General features: G+C 39.4%; 1 protein-coding gene across 2 annotated transcripts in view; it reads left to right on the forward strand.

Annotated features, from left to right (window-relative positions):
- The window catches only part of aff2 (AF4/FMR2 family, member 2), a 143,813-nt gene extending 133,687 nt beyond the window's left edge, over window positions 1-10,126 (forward strand). For both annotated transcript variants that reach the window (XM_069531292.1, XM_069531291.1), the window contains exons 21-26: window positions 43-179; window positions 2,937-3,008; window positions 4,503-4,596; window positions 5,747-5,799; window positions 7,379-7,590; window positions 7,870-10,126. In XM_069531292.1, the coding sequence (XP_069387393.1) occupies window positions 43-179; window positions 2,937-3,008; window positions 4,503-4,596; window positions 5,747-5,799; window positions 7,379-7,590; window positions 7,870-7,991 (690 nt within the window). In that variant the 3' untranslated portion in view covers window positions 7,992-10,126. The remainder of the gene's footprint in view (window positions 1-42; window positions 180-2,936; window positions 3,009-4,502; window positions 4,597-5,746; window positions 5,800-7,378; window positions 7,591-7,869) is intronic.
- The last annotated feature ends 9,483 nt before the right edge of the window (window positions 10,127-19,609 follow it).

The raw sequence follows: 19,609 nt of genomic DNA on the forward strand, positions 1-19,609 counted from the left end.
GTCTGTCCCTCCTCTCTTTCTTTTCATCTTCACCATTTGTAGATGGACAAATTTGGAAAAGCGGTGAACTACGCGGACGGTGCCCTCTCCTTCATAGAGTGTGGAAATGCTATGGAGCGAGATCCACTAGAGGCTAAATCACCTTATACCATGTACTCAGAAACTGTGGAGCTCATCAGGTACGGATGGACAGACGGGAAAAGTATCATAGTTAAATGAAATGGAAGTAGATAGTGATCGCTTTATTTCCAAATCATTTTCCACATTGGAAGTTGTATAGCTGACATGATTTGCGTTGTGCAATTTGGTACAAATTATTAGAAAAAATGTAAATTCAATGAGTTTACTTTACTTTTCACTAATTCCAGAGTTTTTCAGATGATGACACATGGTGATAGTGCACAAACTCTGCTTCAAGATGTCCATGATGTTTATCTAACTACTTTTAACAATACTGCACACCCTTATCTGAATGCAGAACAAAATGTTTCACAGCTATAACCACTTCTTATTGAACTACACAGTAAGAATGCATGGCATGCAGTAATTGATGATAACGTTACCATGTGTTTAGACATGACCTGAACTTGACTCTCTGTCATCACAGGATTGTCCTCTTCTGTTTTTTTCAGGAAATGTCAAATCTTGAAATATCTTCTAAGACACAACAGAAAAACTGTTTTGGAAATCATTTGTTAAAGAGGACCTGCTGTAGTTTTACCTTTACTCATATTCATTTTATTCTGCTGGTGTGTGAGGTCACCTCTGTGCTCACGGTAAATAACAAATTAAAACTAAACCCTAATGAACAGAAGCCAGAGACATATTCAGAAACGTATGGATTAACAAATAACATATTATTGTCTTTATTGTCGAAAGCCTCACAGACCTGCAGTGTTGCTGATGAGCGCAGTGTAACTCTGCTGCTCCAGGAGCTGCCACTGTGTGAAGTGTAACTGAAAGAGAGCAAACTCAGAATAACAAATGACTGCCACCTCTGAAAGCAGACAGGGTGACAGCAGGGAGGTGTTGTGGGAGAGAGTCTTTTAACTGAAGGACTATGGTTCAAGCTCCACTTCCCTGCTCTCATCCATCCTGCTGAAGTGTCCTTGAGCAAGACACTGAATCGTTCCCGCCCGCAGTCCTGCTGATATGTGACTCTGACCTCTGACCTACCTGTGGGAAAAAGACAAGACTTTTCCTACAGACATCGATAAAGGATAAAGGTGTAACTCCTCTCTGCTGAATCACTTGTCACTGTTGGATTTCAGTGTGACTGATTCTCTACCTTGATAAGCAGTTGGAGAGGCCTTATCAGGTCACTGAGAACAGGGGGGCCCAACTCTCCTCCACTGATTTTATATTTATTTCAAAGTGATTTTTATTGAGCAGTTTAGCTCACAAACAAATGGCAATGACACTCTGGCGCCTGCACTGAAATAGCTTCTGCTTGTGCTTCGATGTGCTGCTGCTTATGCTCAGTGTGCTTTCACTCAGACCTTTGTTGTTCCGTAGACAGATTTCCTGCGCTGGTCTTGGGTTTCTCTGCTCTCTGATTTTTTTGTGCATCATTTTCAAAATTCCCCAACCAATAGAATGCCAGATGAACTGTGGACAGATGAAATAGTCCCACCCTCATGGTTACTTATGCTGTTTGTACTGATCCTACAAAATACAGGAAGAAAAAAGAGACGGCATCTATTTTGTATTCATATTTGCTAGCACTAGTGTTCTAATGACATGAAAAAACTTGTGGACATCCTTGATTTTGCTGCTTCATGTTGACCAGTGAACAGCTGGACTCCTGCTTCATGAAGGTGTCGTTGTTTTTTCTTCAAGCACGCCGACAGGGAGCCGGTGTAATAATAAATCTGTGGAGGACAGGAGTGCATGAACCCAGTAAAAGTAACCGCCCGTATAGGATTCTCGAAGACATAAAGCTAACACAGCCACGACGAGGGCAGGATAATGTCATTTGTCAACACTACATCTGGCATTTTATTGGTTGGGTAATTTTGACAGATTTGTTGGACAAAAATTAAGTGGAGAAAAAGCCCATCAAATATAAGCACAGTGAGAGTGCAAGGATTTGAGTAGGTCTGTAAGAACATGCTCTTGAATAAAGAGAGTAGAAAACCCCCCTGATGATGTATAATACAGGTATTTGCTTGATGTTCAATCAGAACTTAAAAAAGAAAGAAAAAGGAACGATAGTAAACAAAAGCAAAAAGAGAAAGGAACCAAAGGTGGGAGGAGGCAGAAAGGAGTCTGTCATCTTCGTCAATCTAACACACACAGACCTCACTCGGAAACTGTCACCTTTACACAACACTGTGAAATATTACAAAGGTGTAAGATGTTAATTGTCACTTGAGCTTTAAAGTAACAAGAGGCTGTCAGTCGGAGACAGTTTATTTCTCACTGTAAATATTCAAAATGTTTGGTGTTAATTAAATCGTTGAATCTTAGTAGTTCTTCCTTTAGATATTACTTTATTTTAATTTAATTTAATTTGGCTGTGATGAGGCAATAAGTAAGAATGTTTCTCTGAGATGTATTTAGATTCATCGTGGATTCCAATGAGCCAAAGAATTCCCCACAGTATAACTCATAAATAACCAGAGGAGAAGTGAATCAGTCCACAGAGTCACATAAAGCTGTCTGGTAGCCTGCCTTGCCCGAGGGCACTTCAACACAGTGCCTACCTAGCTGTCAGTGAGCTAATGAAATTAATCACAAACAGCCATATCACCATTATATGTATGTTTATGTTCAGAAAGAGCAGCTCCTTGGATGATTTTGACCTTGATTTTCTAATTAAAGTAAACCTTGAGAATACATGCATTCACCATCACGATGAAAATAAAGTGTGTTTATGTTTGACTCTCATAAATCACTGCAAATGTCAGCAGAAGAGTAATGAGCATCTCTCACAGGTACGCCATGAGGTTGAAGAACTTCAGCAGCCATTCAGCTACTGTTGCTGAGAAGAAACTCGTCGTGTTGTGGTAGGATTCTCTTGCCGTGTGTGTGTGTGTGTGTTTGTGCACTGTGCACTGTGCATGTGTGTAAAAAACATACGGTTCAGGGCCCTAAATGCTTATGAGTTATTACTACCTCACAGAATATTAGGACCAGACACCAAAAATTCCTTCTCTCTCGTCTGTAATCTCTCTACAGGTTATATTTTCTTTATTTGATATAATATGTAGACTCAAAACTTGTATTCTCTTCAGTACATGATTCTCAAAATGTAACCAGATACACATTCTAGAGGAGAAATACTAAATCCCTCGATTTACTCTTGTAAATATGTAAATATACACTTTTCTCTTGAAACATTTACTTGTACAACTGTTCCCAGTCAGATTCACTTAACTCTCTAATCTGCAAAAACCTGTCAGAAATCACTTGCCTCAGCCTGATGAATACCACCTACTCATAAGGAGTGTGCATTCATGGAATTTTGTTCATGTTTACATAATCCTCACTACCAAATCTTTACTAAGAATACCTGCTGTGCTGTATGTGTGAACAATCTCCAGAAAAAAGAAGAAGAAACTGAGTCAAACCTAACTGTGCCAGTAGCCGTGTAACAGAACTGGAAAATATTATAAAATGTTTATTAGTTTTACATGAAATCTTAAGCTAAAAAGTGGTCCCTGACAAAAGAAGTCAAGGGGATGTGACAGTCATGGATATCATGGGCTTACCAATAGGCATAGAGACCACCACAATCAAATCAGTTAATTTATGACTCTAAGTTAACATTTGTGCCAAATTTGAAGAAATTCCCTCAAGGGGCTCCTGAGATATCATGTTCACAAGGTGATAATCTGCTTTATGAGGTCACAGCAACTTAACCCATGACCTTTATGACCATCATCTTGGAATGAAACTGAATGTATCTGCCAAATTTAAAGACATTTTCTCCAGGTGTTCTTAAGATATGTTCTCACCAGAATGGGACGAACAACCCTAAAACATGCCTCCTGTCACTGGCTGTCACCGGTGTAGAGGTCTAAAAATGTAAATAATAGGATATTGGTGAATGTCATAAAATCCCCAGAATTACCATTTCATGCCACGTAAAAATCTATTCATATAAGTGGTTCTGATAAATGTGAATATACTTAATATAACCAATACAACATCCCTTAAGATTTTAATTATAGAATAGTTTAAGTGTGAACCCCCCTCAGTCTGATAAATCCAGTAAACCTGTGTCTCTTTTTTCTTACTCACAGTCAACATAAAAAAAAAACTTTCATGGAATTGTTTTTACAAAGCAAATTTGTGGGATTTTAAAATAGCATTTTGGTCACTTACATTTGTCACATTGTTACCTTGACTCAACTTCTTCCTATTCCACAGGCTTGTGGAACGTGTTTGAAGTCCAGGTGTATCCTGTGTGGATGACATGAAAATAATATTGAGGATGGAGCTTTAAAGGGAATTCGTGCAGAGGATTCATCTGCCTTCTAATGGTTTTGTTTCCATAGTAACCGCTGTCTGTCTCTGCTGTATCTGAGGATGTTCCATCTGAAGAAAGACCACGCTGTCAAGTACTCGCGGTCGCTCATGGAGTACTTCAAGGTAAGACACACATTGATTACACACACGCGCGCACACACACACACACACACCACTTACACACACATACACTTGGACATAGTCTTTATTAATTTCCTCTCTCTCCTTTTCTCCCTCTGTGGTTAAGAAACATGCAAAGCCAATTACACCACTCAAATACATTTCATATTCATTTTCATGGTGCCTGTGCATTAATTTTGCATGATGTTATTAAAATCCATTCTTTCTCTTTGATATTAATGTATTAATTAGCTCCATCAATCATCGCAGTGGATTGTTAGGGTTTAATGTGCTTGTTTTGATTAATTATGTTTAGTTAAATTAATTACTGAGGATGTCATTATCACAGTGCCGCATTTGCATTGATGGGATTGGATTTCTGGGAAGCGGCTGACTGGGGGTTTAGCTGTGAATGTGTGCGCAGCCTGTGTACATACAGAATGTGTTGACAGAAAGAAAAGAAATTACTGAAATTAGTCTAAGCGGGAAAAGGGCACAAAAAAAGTCCAACCAGTTCTCTAATATATACATATCCACATGACACATTAAAGTGGATTCTAAATGCTCGTCAAGACTAAGACTAGCAGTAATATTCTTCCCATCATAGCTGATGCTAGAGTCTATAATAGTTTGTCATGTTATTGATGAAATTAAGCATTTGAATCCAAAATAAATGTATTGGTGCACAAGGAAAGAAACAAATATTGGTCATTTTAAAATCATAGCTAATTGTATGATAACAAAACTATGGTATTAATTAGTTCCTAATTAGTTAATTGAGCTTTGTTACTTTATTTTCCTACTAAGTTAATCGGGAATAGAAATGTTGACTGTCATTGTTTGCAAGAAAAGGACCCAAGACAGATTAAACAAATGATATATATAATAGATAATAGATAAATATAACACAATCATTCAATAGCTAGAGTTGGCTGTAGACAGAGTAGCTGTTTTCCCCATTTGTTTATGCTGTTGAGTGAACCATCTGTTACTGTAGTTTTAGATAGATGTGAAACTGATCCATCCTCTTCTCTTACTTAATAAAAAATAGTTTTAAATGAAAATTTAGATTTCTGGTGTTATTGTGCATGTTATTCTCTTTCTTCAGGTCATGAAAAACATTATTTGATTAATCTTTGTTTTTGCGACCCAGAATTCAGCAAAGAGTTCCCACCAAGCACCCTCTCCGTGGAGGACCAATGGAAAGTGAGTACACACACACACAAATGATCCATCCCTCTTCATTCATGTACTGTAGATAATTGAGAATTTATAATTTACCTGAGCTCTGCTGCAAAATACCATGCCATCCCTGACAGCCACTTGCTCAAACAAACCCCCCAGGAAGCAAGTAGAGGGATTGATTTGTTGTAGATGTGAGGAGGAGAAGACTGGAGGGGCTGGTGAGTGCTGCGTGAAATGGAGTGACGGAGGGAGTGATGATAGATGTAGGAGGAGAGGCATGGAGGAGCTGTGGATGTGAAGCTAATGAGTTTGGACAGCTCTGACACTGCACAACAGCAGGACTGGAGCTCAGAGTGTGTCTGTGTGTGTGTGTGTGTGTGTGTGTGTGTGTGTGTGTGTGTGTGTGTGTGTGTGTGTGTGTGTGTGTGTGTGTGTGTGCGTGTGTGTGTGCGTGCGTGTGTGCGTGCGTGCGCAGCTCTGAACCAGGCACAAGTCGTCAGGTCAGTGAGGGTCAAGGCCACATCATAGACGTTACATCACTGCCAGAGCAACACACCCAGCTGTGCAGGATGAGGGAGAAGGAGCACTTTGTACGGCCTGGACTGGTGACGCGGCACAGTGAAGCTCAGAGCTGCCACTCTTACATCCAGCACTTTTTATTGCCTTAAGGACATAAATGATAACTCTGGTGTTGTGTTTGTTAGAGCTCTCTGCAAAGTCACAGCTAAAACAAGACTGTTATTGTGTCTGACTTATGTCCACCATTATTAATGTGCAGCATTAACATTGGAACTCTGTGTGGTTGTTCATTAAATTACACTAGTCTCCTCTGTCTCATGTACCTGCAGTATTTTTAGTTTCAATATTCCACAAAGTTAAAGTTGCACTTCTCTGTACACTCTACATTACTATTGACAATGTTTTAAATGACTATAGGTAACAGAATATTACTGCCAAGTTCTTTATATGATAATATATATATATATATATATACTATATATATATATCAGTCAATTTAGTATCACTAATGGAAATCTTCTACTCCCTAATGTTTGTATCGCCATCGACCCCAAGAATTGGTCAGACTTTGAAATTACTCTGCATTTCCCCTCAGCTTTAATAAGTGTTTCATCTTTCTTTGGTTTTAAAGACCCTCAAGTTTACTGTTTAGTCACATTGTGCTCTGATAAAATAGCTTGTCAACTCATTTTTTTGTTGCTTTCAAAATTGTTATACTTTGTTGGAAACAAAGTGTTTGTTATCCCTTGTCTCTTTCTGTAACATATTTTACTTTGTAATTTACTGAAGAGGATACAGTTATATTCTGTAGCCAGTGCTCTCTTATCCTGATCCACTTACACTTCTGTGTGTGTTAATGAAAAGACTGCATTTACTGTTTTGTGCTTTAAAGCAGCTTAAAGTGCAGCAGGGCTCAGAAGCTCTTTATTCAGCAGACGCATATTTGATGCTTCTAAGTCTATTTGGAAACTATGCGCCGAAGCACCTCACTAACAATACACACATTCTTCCTTGTATGTATTAAAGTCGGTTGACTTTCCTGTGATGTTACGAGACCTCACTGCCTCTGTGTGTGTTCCAGGGTCAATGGGACTCCGTCTCCACTCTCACTCAGCCCCTCCCCAGCCAGCAGCGGAGGGGGAGGATCTGGAAGTGCCCCAAGTTCACTGGGCAGTGTGGCTATTCCCCAACGCATTCACCACATGGCTGCCAGTCATGTTAACATCACCAACAACATCCTGCGGAGCTATGAACACTGGGAGACGGCTGACAGACTGGCCACTGATAGCCAAGGTAGGACTTCAGACACATGATGTCTTCTACATTATAAGATGTCAACTTCCATGTGTTTATTTCTAAAGAATTGTTGCCAGATTGAACAGAATTAAAGTTATTTGAATTCCTTTCATTCATCAGATTACTACTCAACAGAAAGGCAGACATGATTGTGTAAAGTTCAATAAGCCAGGTTTGACAGTGACTCTCCTCCTTGTACTGATTCCCACGGTGCTACCAGGAAACCTTCCTCACGGTCATCCTCAGTAACTGTGTGTCTCCCTCACCCTCCTGCAGATTTCTTCCAGGAGCTGGACTCGGTCATGGAGCCACTGAGTCAGCAGAGCAGCATGACTGAGCTGGTCCGATACATCAGGCAGGGACTGCACTGGCTCCGCATAGAGGGTCGTCTGCTGTAGAGATGGAACAGAGACTACATTACAGAGGGGGAAAAACAAGAAAAGAAATGGGCCTGGCAGCAAGAACTGGGATAACAAGTGAGATGAGACTCAGGACGCTGCTTCAGTTCCCACTGGGATTCTTCAAATGACCACGGTAATGTAACAGCACAGACTGGGTGGATTAATCAGGCTGAATTTCACCTGCAGTTTGGACTGAGCAGTAACTAAGATCAGGAATTTCCACTGTGGATCACAGAATACAAAATACATGATTTAAAATTTGAATTTATGTTTTGGGAGAGAGTAATATATCAGTGAAAAGAGCTTATATTCCTATAGGAACAATACATGTTACGGATTCCTGTGTCCCTGAAGAGCAGAAAGAACCAGAGAGGAAACAAAGAGGAAAAGGTGTTTTTACTATGACAGCATCATTTAAAAAGATGTGTGAGAGGCTGATGTGATTAAAGTAAGAAAGCAGCTCAACAGAGGCTCAGCTCCCGCAGCAGTGGCCTAGAAACGTTCCCGTGACAGAGACTACAATTAAAGTCTCTGGCTGATATCGATCCAGGTGGGAAAGTACCGGTCCAATCTTTTAGATAAGAACCATACTGGTGGAGGAAAGAGGCTCAGGTTCAACCACTAGAGCTGAATTAATGGAGGCTGAAGTCAGTCATCAGCTTCCTTTTCAGTCCATCTTCAGTGTTTAGTGGCAGATCCTCTAAAACCTGAAGCTGTTTCTATTCCTTGGGTGACTTGACTTAATCAGACACAGGGATACTAAATGGCGTCTGAAGAATGAGGTTAGTCAAATTTCACTTCTCAAGATAAAATCCTGAAGATTGACATAATATCCAACTCAGTGTTTGATTGGTGAACCATCAATTGATCTTTTTATATATTAGTTTGAATTGAATTGTGTGTCGTGGGGTTTGTCACTCCTGCACTGGTTTCAAATGACGTGCACATGCATTTACAGGAAACCATGCACATACTGGAAAAACTTTGGAAAATCCAATTCAACTTACTACCAGTAACCACAGGTGTCGCAAATCAACCAGGAAAAATAATTAAAGTTGGTTGCGATCTGATTCACAATTCTGTATTATTTAATTATTTATTTATTTGCCCTTGACTGAGTATTAATATTTGTAGTTATTGTCTGAAAATCTTTTATATTTAATTTATTTATAAATATGATACCTGATACTGATAACTGGTAATTAGTAAGTACAATAAAAAACAATTGATAAAGAAATATAAAGATCTTTTTCTGAAAAACACTGTTTTTAACAATAAGGTCAAAGTTGTCAGATGTGTCACATAACAAGATTTATTTCGTAAATGAATAAGTCTAAAAATTGTAATCAGGAATTTGATCAAGTTTTTAGTACAAACACATTTCAGCTGCTGAGGCTTGCTACGTCGCCCTGCCCTTTATTTTAGATATCTCTGTGGTTTAGGGCTGTGACACTAACATTTTTAAATGACAACATTTTATAATACATCTACGAGTACGTTTATCGGGGTATCTTTAGTTTATCCATTAGCTATGAAGCGACTCTTACTGTAGCCTACGTGACCTGGATCCATGGTTTGTTTAAGTAGAAGCTCTCAGGTGTCAGAGCCTCTCTGTACAATCGACTCGAGTTAACCTCCACCTGAAGATGTGTGTGGCTGGAGTGAGGAGCTCAGGACCTGGTCAAGCACAGTCCAGGCAGATAATAGCTCCGCAGAACAAGCACTCACTTCAGCCGTCTGGTTCTTCTCTCACTAGTTATGGGCTTTTGTGAAACTCCAACCAGCTCTAGTTCCCATAGTAACCCACCCACTACAGTGTCAAATACTTAGGGGGAGAAAACTACAAGATTCGGTCTGATTTGCTTCTAATTAGACCCCCAGTCATGTGCAAATCAAGTAATCTCACAGCAGCTTCTCTGCCCTGATGTCAAAAAAGACTCACTTAATGAGATCAAATCATCCACCTGACGTCCTGTAGTCGTTTCCCCCCATTTGTCGTATCGTGTTGTTAGTGTGTAAACATGTACAGCTGATTGTCAGGTGTATTTAAGTCATTACCTGACTGGACAATAATGATGTGTGTGTATCATAATGTACAGGCTGTGATTCCTGAAAACAGTGTCTGTTCTTGTTTTATAGTGTCTTGTGAATGATTTCATAATGAATGAGGAAGCGAGAGAGAAAAATAGGGTGTGTGTGTGTGTGTGTGTGCGTGCGTGTGCGTGTGTGTGTGTGCATATGCACGTGTGTGTGTGCGCGTGTGTGCGTGTGTGTGTGTGCATATGTGCATATGCACGTGTGCGTGTGTGTGTGTGTGCATATGCACGTGTGTGTGTGTGTGTGTGTGCGCATGTGTGTCCATGCACAGGCTATGGCTGCATTTTCACAGCACCAAACACAATCAGATTTTTAACTCTCAGTGGCACATGAAATCAAAAGGCGACCACACTGTTTCCATGTGGTTTCTCTTCTGTGTTCACATGTGCTTTAAAAACTGGATTTTTTTGTTGGTCTCTGTAAATCCAGCACATCAAGCATGAGTTTTTAAGTTTTGGATCATTTGACCATCGCTGAATGTGTATGGAAGACAATGCGGATGTGAAAAGTAATTTTCACTTTGACAAAAAAAAAAGAAACTCAAGTGCCTCTATTTGTGTCCAGTGGGAATTGCTCTATTTATTTATGAACAAAGAATGAATCTAAATGATTTTCCATACCATATTGGTATAAATATGAGATTGTTTTTCGTAAAATCAAATGTTTCCATAAGCTTTTTACTGGCGTTTATGACGACACCAGGGTTTGGCTTTAAGAACAATGTGTGATTTAACGTGTCAAATTTGCATCACTTGCTGTTTTATTTTTCTCTTGAGGATTTGAGCAAGTATGGGTTTGTGTGAAATGCCTGAAGACTTAAAACCATCGCATGCAATAAACGATAGCTTCAGACCAAGAACTACTTGTGTCCATAATGAAAAAGAAGAAGAAAAAACAGTCAAGTGTATTTCCTGTCACTTACAGTGTGAATGTTCGACATCATCTGAGGATACAGTGCCGCTTTAAATGCACAACATGAAACATAAGAGTCTGAAGCAGGTAACAAGAATATCATGTTACTTAAAACCTAAAGGAATAGTCTGACATTTATTTGCTATTTATTTGCTTTCTTGCAGAGTTAGATAAGAAGACTGATACCACTCTCATGACTGTGTGCTAGAACAAACATGCTGATTAGCATAGCTTAACAAAGACTGGAAACTGGGGAAACAGTTAGCGTTAATTTTTCTGAAGGAAACAAATAATCTCTTTATGCCAACTAAAAAGTTGTAATTTTAATTTTACATTCTAATTTTACAGGTTTGTACTGCATGGCAGTATTTGTAACATTTTTGTAGTCCAGGAATAATGGAGCTTTTTAAGGCTATATGTCATGTTAGAGGGGAAACATCAGAAGATTGGTCTGTTGCCTGAGTTAAAATGAGGAATGTGGAGCATCTTGTTAAGTGACACTTTCACAAATAATGAATTGTTTTGTAGTTCAAGATTTTGGATCCAGAAGGAGTAGAACTCTCGCTGCTAATTTCCATTTTTTTTCTTTTTCATGAAATATTATTACTTTTCTCTGGTTCAGTTACTTTATGACTTGTAATATTATGACTTAATTTTCATAATATTACAACTTTCTTTTTTTCTCGTAATATTTTGACATTATTCTCAAAACCTCCTGTACGGCCCTAATACGCTGTGGTTCCCATTAACTTGTCACATGAGAGTAAGCTCTGTCTAGATCCGTAACTAATTTGCTTCATAATTCATTTGTCATTACATGTAAAAATGGCTGTGTAGATGAAAGCCTGCTGAACTAATTTGTAGTCAGGAGATGTGCTCCAGTAGCCAGTCACTGAAAATCACTGAGCTGACCCCTACTCACACAATAATTATACAAAACAACACAGGGAAGCAAGCGATGAATCATGATTAGAAAATACCTGGCATTGTCCTGAACAGTCACACTACAGGTGTCAGTGAGCGGAGATAAAGTCAGCTGCTATTACCTCAGCATTTAAACTTCCTCACATTACATTTTAACTAAACTTAGGCTTTTCATCAATTATGTAATCTTTGGAAATATCAGTGGTTATTTATCAGATTTTCAAACTCAAGATTTTGTCACCAGGTCTATTTTGGACGAGCTAATCCTTCCACTGGCTCACCCGTCATTTGAATATTGTCTAACATATTTAATATTTAGCTGTAGTGGTGCTGGTAGATTGAGTTTGTTGCTTTTCAATGAAGCTAAGCTAACAATTTCCCCCTGTTTCCAGTGCCAAACTAAGCTAACCGGCCACTGGATGTAGCTTCATATTCATCACACAAACATGAGAGTAAAAATATTTCCATGAATGTCAAACAGTTTCTTTAGAATGGACTCTGAAATAGTTCTTCATCTGAAAGCCTGAAAATAAATGTGAACTAGTTTGACAAAAATGCCTTTTAAAGTTCTATATTTATTTTAATTTGAAGTCATGAAGCCAAATTAACAGTTTCCCAATGAGCCAATTAACAAACAAATCCCACAATGTGTTTCTGTCAGACCTCAGTCGTCGATCCACAGTGTTGCTTGGTCAGTTCAATGATGTTCGATGTTGTTTTGTTTTATAGTGAAACGGTGATGTTACTATATGGTTCTTGTTAATTTCACACAATGCTCTTTATTTTTGATTACAAGCAGCGGTACAATATACATAATTATACAATAATATGCTGTAAAAAGTCTAAAAACATTGGTGACGTCATGGGAAACATCAGATCCATCCCACCGTGTTTCATGTCATATGTTGAAATCATGCAACAGCTCATGTACAGTATACGCGATGTCAATCTGTGGCTCTATTCTGAAACACTTTGGAGACAGACTGCCCCAGCATGGCCTTTTATTCTGCTGACATCTGATTAAATATCCCATTAGCTCCAGTTACATTATTACACTTGTCAACTTGTTTATCAAAGACGGCAGTGACAGAGTCAGCGTCGCTGCTGCTGTGATGCAACACAGAGCTAAACACGCTGATTCAGTTTTTGATAACAGATGGTAACAAGCCGATTAGACATTGATAGTCTTTCCAGTGGTGCTGAGAGTCTCTGGCATTTGTTTGTATCTCACAAACTCACAGATACCTTAGGAAATTACCAAAACTGCCTCATATAGTGAATGAATTGAAAGTATTTATGAGCATAATAGTTTGTTCTGCTTTCATTCCTGTAATCTGCCAGAGAGCTGCTTTTATCTCTGGTTTCTTTTCATTTGATTTTCCTCAGTTGTGCTGAAAGAGATTATATGTTGAGATCTCTAGAAGGAAACAGAAATGTTCACTCTTCGCTGGTTGGTTCAAGAAAATAACTGTGAACATTTCACGTTTCCTAAACGATGCCTAATTACCCAAGTCCCCATCCAGTTACTCTTAAGTCAAATCGACTGGAATCCAAACTGTATATTTGGCTGACATAGAAAGACAAAAACGACTTTACCAAAAAGTTTCCGTAACCAAGTCACTGCATGACAGTTTATTTATTGTGTGGTGAGATACACTTAGAGGACTTGATCAACACCACTTTCATGTCTATGCAACAAATGCAGAGCTAGAACCTGGAGCCTAGCTTAGCATAAGGCCTGGAAGCATGAGGAAATAAGTAGCCTGGCTCTGTCCGACACATAGCATCTCTGAGGCTCACAAATGACCTCGCTGTGTGTTGTTTGTTTTATCGATACACAAACCAAACCAGAGAAAATTCCATTAAAACCACACATGATCCCTTTGACCTTGTTGTTTGCCTGTTAAATACACAAGTGTTATTTACTGAGCTTTAGATGTGTTGGTATTTGGACTTTTGAACTATGGAGAGAGCTAATCTAGCCGTTTCCCTCTTTTCATATGCTAAGCTAGGCTAATCACCACCTGGATCTTGTTTTATATATATATATGGTTATCAATCATCATAAGCATAAACCCAAAAACATCAAACCACTCATTTCCTAAAACATCATCTGTGTTGTAGCGTAGGTTTCAACATCACATGCCGGTGATACAGAAGTGAAATCGTTAATTATCTAATTAATAGCAAATCAATAGATTCATTAAATATCATGTTTGTCATCAGACAGTCTGTCTCCTTTCAATTTTACAGTGAACATGACACTTTTAAAGACAGAAGTCCAATCTGAACCCTTCCACTCCACTGAGGTTACTGTGACAGTTTCATGGCCCCATGTGCCGTTATTTTGCAAACGTGTTATTATTCCCCTCCTGGGACCCACCAGTGTTAAATCTCGAGAGATTTAAAATAACCTGAGTAAAACCAAACCATACAACATTAAGTTTTAAAAGAAACTATTGTTGATTCTGAGCACTTTCATTTGTTCAGTCATTCTGTTCGCTGCAGTGAGATGATGGGTTTTGTCCAAATAGATCTTTAGAGGTGCAACATGTAGCGGTTTATAAACTAAGCACTTCTCCACCATCAGTGGCTCTTACGCTTCATTTTCTTAAAACTAAATCATGAACCTTTGTTGATTCCTGCCACAAGTCACATTACAGTCCCACCTGCCTGCTCCTCTCCGGCTTTATTTGTGCAACACATCAGATTTACCAGTAGACAGTGTTCTTAGTGATGATCTACTTCGGTCAATGTGCTTTCACAACAACATTAAAACTCCTGTGGTATTTATAGATGTGAAAACAGACAGCACCTTTTAAGTGTTGACTTCACTGTGGTGAGATCTGCATGAGGCGATCCAGACGTCGGTGGTTTGAGTCAGGCTGTAACAAGGTGCCTCTGTCTGACCGGGCTGACAAACCTCCGTCTGTGGATCTGATGCACGACACTGGCTGACGGCAGCAGTGTTACAGTCTCTGCAGAAATCACATCTGAGGACACATCTGTCCTTCATGAGTTAAACTGTATTTTGAAATGTGTTGCACAACTTCAGCTGTTTCTTCTGTTTCTATCTGTGCTATCTTTTGGCCTTTTATATGGTTCTTTTTATAATGAAGTTGTTCTATGTGATGATCAGAAGTTGTGATGCAGTTCCATTGTTTTTCAATATTTAATGTCTCTAAAATATGGATTAAAATCTGTTTGAACCAGTGATCCTGCTCTTCTCCATCTTACTTCTGTCTTTCAGATAATATAAATATTTCATCAGGGTGTGTGTGACTCTGACAATGCGAGCAAACACTAGACTGTGTTACAAAGAAATATCCAGTGTATTAAAACCAAAGTGCAGGTTAAGTGTGACTTTTCTGATGGACATAAATCCCATCTAATTAAGTATTTCCCTAAATGAGTAAGGAGGTGGAGACGGCCTATGTTCAGACCTTGAGACACATTTGGCTGCGCGTGTGTGTGGGTGTGTATGTGTGTGTGTGTGTGTCCTTGGTGTAGAGCCAACACACTGACAGCTTAGATTTATAGGTTTAATTGCCATAGGTAACCATGCAGTCAAATAAGCTTTCAGAAATATGGTTTAGCATCACACACACACACAAAACACACAAAACACGCATGCACATGTGTGCAAAGAGACCGAACTGTATATACGCACACTCATGTCCATATGCCTGAAAGGAAAGTCTGACCTGAGTAGATTCTCCAGCTGCAGTTGCATTCATGAAAACACACAACAGACGAAGCTCGTAACGACTTTAGCATGTCACTGTTGTCTATTAATAAAAAGTTGTGCAGTAATTGCTTCTCCACCACACACACATCATCCAACACACAGCAGGTTTATTCTTTGTGACTTTTCAAAAGAATTGTGTTTAGGCAGTTGGATGGAAACACAGCTAATGTCACACGAGCACCGGAGCCTCTTGCACGCTGCCATTATTGATGGTTACATGTGGCCAGGCACCGCCATCAAGGCGAGTTTTCCCCTTGAGCTGCATCCACTCACAGCGTCTTTTAGATGTGAAACCCTGTTTACATTTATTATATTCTTACAGACCATGTGAATTTAGGCTCCACTTTTAGCCTTTAAATAAAAACATCCATTGAGGAGAACAGAGGTTGCATGAATGTTTTGAATTAAATGCTGTATCTTCAAAAGAGTCTGGATTAAAAATTGAAAAAAAGAATGAATGATTTTAATGATACTAATGACAGGGGAGGTATACTACAATACATATTTATTCTGAATGTGAACAGACGTGATTTACTGTGTGAGTTTTCAAAGGCTCACTCAAGAGCCTCATACTAATCTACAAAAAAGAAGCAAATGGTTTATATTATGACAGTTTATTGCTGTAAAAGATCATTTTCTTATTATGAGAAAAGAACTGTTCTCTGGTCTCGGTCTCTGTCTGTTCATCATAAGTTTAAAATGAGCAGTTTGAACTTAGCTGGGCTCAAGGACCAAAATACCTGGCACTGTTTAAAAGATATTAAGTGAGCACCTTCTAAGATGGAGTCGGCTAGCACAGTGTGTTCACTATTCTCATCTTACACATGAAGTAAAAGTTAACTACACAATGAATTAACCTGCACTTGTTTATTTTTCTTGTTGATGTCAGCTACAGGTTCAGATGTTTGTTCAGCAACTATAAAGTTCAGTGTTTCATGATGTGCACCAACAAGTTGGCATTACTGTTTGTTATTGTTGGACTGAGGCTGGAATTTGAAGGTTACTGCAGTTACAAGATGTAACTATGGGACAAGAGGACGGCACCCACAAGGTGTTTTGTTATGAGAACAGAATAGTTTGGCATGTACTCAGTAAAAAGCAGTAAAATGTGTCATCCAAACATTTTGTCTTGTAACAATGTGAAAGAGACACATTTTGATATAATAAGAAGTTGAGCAAATGAAAGTTCCTGTTATTGTGGTGACTGCTGAAGAATGTAACAGTTCCTCAACAGAAAACAGGTCCAAACAATAATAACATATTATTCACACTCTTCTAATCAATGATGAGCAGAAACGTTGTTGGTCGGATGTGTTTTGTTAGTGACGCCTTGGATAACTATAGGCAACAAACTTCTGTTTAAAATTAGTTGATGTTGATGTTTTTCATTTAATTTTCCAAACAGTAGCCTGGTCTTGATATATTTCACATTTGACTGAGAATGCATTTTGACCCATTTTCAGAAGCACAGGTTTCCCTCACCAGCTCCCACTGAAGAGTTGATTACAGCAATTCCACTTAATTAAAAGCAACCCACTCAGTAAATGAATTCCCTCTGTCTCAATGTGCAGTGGCAGTGTTAATAGATTATCCCTCCTCTCGTTCTTTGCCACGTTTAAAAAGTGATTTTGTTAAAACGCAGAGCTTTTCCGTGCAGCTCGGCGGTTCACACTTCCAGAGGCGCTAACGAGGGAAGAGCTCGTCAGCTCTAATTGAATGACTCCTGATTAAACTGGTTTCACGCTGACAGCTAGCATATCACATCCAGTCCACCTTCTAACCGTCTGTTTCCTTGATGCTGAACCCGTCTCCTCTGACCAGCAGTGGAAACAACAGTGCAAAAACAGAGCAGATTAAAAAGAATAAAACATGTAGCGGTTCCCTGCAAATGACACAGTGTACCGCTGATAAACATGAAGACTTCTTCCATTGGATTTCTGACATGTTTTCACTGTTAGCTGTCAAAACAAGCTTCACCCTGAGGTTGGACAGAGTGATGCTGGGAATTGTGACTCAGTCGCCCCATGAGATCATATTGTAGTCACATGTTGTGTCTACCTGCAGACATGAGCAACTGGACTGATTCCAATTGTTTTTGTAAGTACCATTCATTTATAAATATAGGGCCCAGGTTGAAAAACAGAAATATCCCTTTTAAAGTGATAAACATTTCCTGGATCCTCCCCTTTGTACGGATCAGTGAAGAAGTTTCACGTCTTCTGTTTTGTTCACAATTATATTCTTCCCACATGTTTCATGGAAACATAACCAACTTGTTGGAGGCGGCAAAACTAAAGCTGCTTTCAGTCATGCACTGAACTCCAAAGAATCTCCTGACATTTTTCAGAGCGGCTGTATGTGAGAACACAAATGTTTGAGTGAGAGGCTCCAGATGTTGTCTGGAATTTCTCTGGTTTCTCTGGCCAGTCCTCACTATTTACTCTAACCAATGCTGTAATTACTCCTATTTTTCTGACGTTCCCCATTACACGTGACATCTATTGCACTTCTGTCTGTCCTGGGAGAGGAATCCCTCACATGTGGCTCTCTCTGAGGTTTCTACATTATTTTTTTCCTGTTAAAAGTTTTTTTGTAGAGTTTTTCCTTACTCTTGTTGAGGATTAATGGCAGAGGATGCCACACCTTGTTAAAGCCCTATGAGAAAATTTGTGATTTGTGAATATGGGCTATACAAATAAAATATGATTGATTGATTAAGCCCCCTAGTAAAAACACTGGATAATGTCTGAATGAGATCATATCAGAAAACAGCAAGACATCATCTTGAGGAGACACGTAGAAAACACCAAGACACGATAGAGAACTTTTGATGATAAGCGCTGACGCCAGTGTCGAGGTGCTGTAAACAAAAACACGTGATTTCCACAGAGGAATTCGTTTGTCCTTCCTCTGTCTGCTGCACCACTCCTCACCTGAACGCTCTAAAGATCTCTGATGCTGTTAACGCGTCTGAGCGGAGAATCTCCTGCTGAGTTTTTCCTATGTGAAAGAAAAACTCTGGAGAAAGTCCGGACCCCACTGTGCAGAGTTCATGTCTTTACATGAGAATCAGGGAACTGTCCATCAGGCACATATATACACAGTCCTTCATTCTGTGGACTGACCAAACTGTGCCTGTTTAAAAACCTTGATTTCTCTGTAACAGCAGTGACATTGCAGTGCAGGTCACAGTGGCTGCTATTGTTCCTCTTCCATTTACATTCGAATGCAGAGCATGGTTGTGTCTCAGGAAGCTTCTTGAGTATAAAGTTGTCCATACTATAGCTTTCCTCTCAGGTCTCCACAATGTGAAAGTGGCCAGATAAATGACTGTGAGCAGCTTATAGCCTCAGAAGCAGACATCCTATCTACAAAATTAATTAAGAGAAGAAAATACTTCAAGTCCTTGGACACAGAGTACAGTTTGTTTACTACTCCTGGATCCATTCACCCACAGTAAACACACACACACACACACACACACACACACACACTTGAGACCAGCCTTGATCCAGCTGAGCTAAGCTGTTTTTACAAACACACACATACTCTCACCCTCTCTAATGTAATTGTGTACGTCGCCAACGTTAACAGAAAGCCAGTGTGACCTGCCACAATACGAGCCCGCAGCAGTAATGTGATTACCAGCGTACGAGGCATAATGATGAAGACGATGAGCGGGCTGGAGGGAGAGAGCAGGTGAGATGCAGTGACAAACAGAAAAGAGCAGCAGCAGCAGCAGGGGAACAGCAGCTAAACACTAATGTAATTGCCATTAGATCAATTTTGTGGTGGCCGGAGAACCCTGTGATGATAAATATTGATCCGATAAAGCAACTGAGGCAGAAATATGAGCTGACGTGAATACAGGCAGAGTACAGGAGAGTGGTTACAGCTGACTCACACTTTAGGCTCACCTTCAAAATAAAAGCCC

The sequence above is a fragment of the Paralichthys olivaceus genome, chromosome 9 (genome assembly GCF_024713975.1).
Source record: "Paralichthys olivaceus isolate ysfri-2021 chromosome 9, ASM2471397v2, whole genome shotgun sequence".
NCBI classification, from domain to species: domain Eukaryota; kingdom Metazoa; phylum Chordata; class Actinopteri; order Pleuronectiformes; family Paralichthyidae; genus Paralichthys; species Paralichthys olivaceus.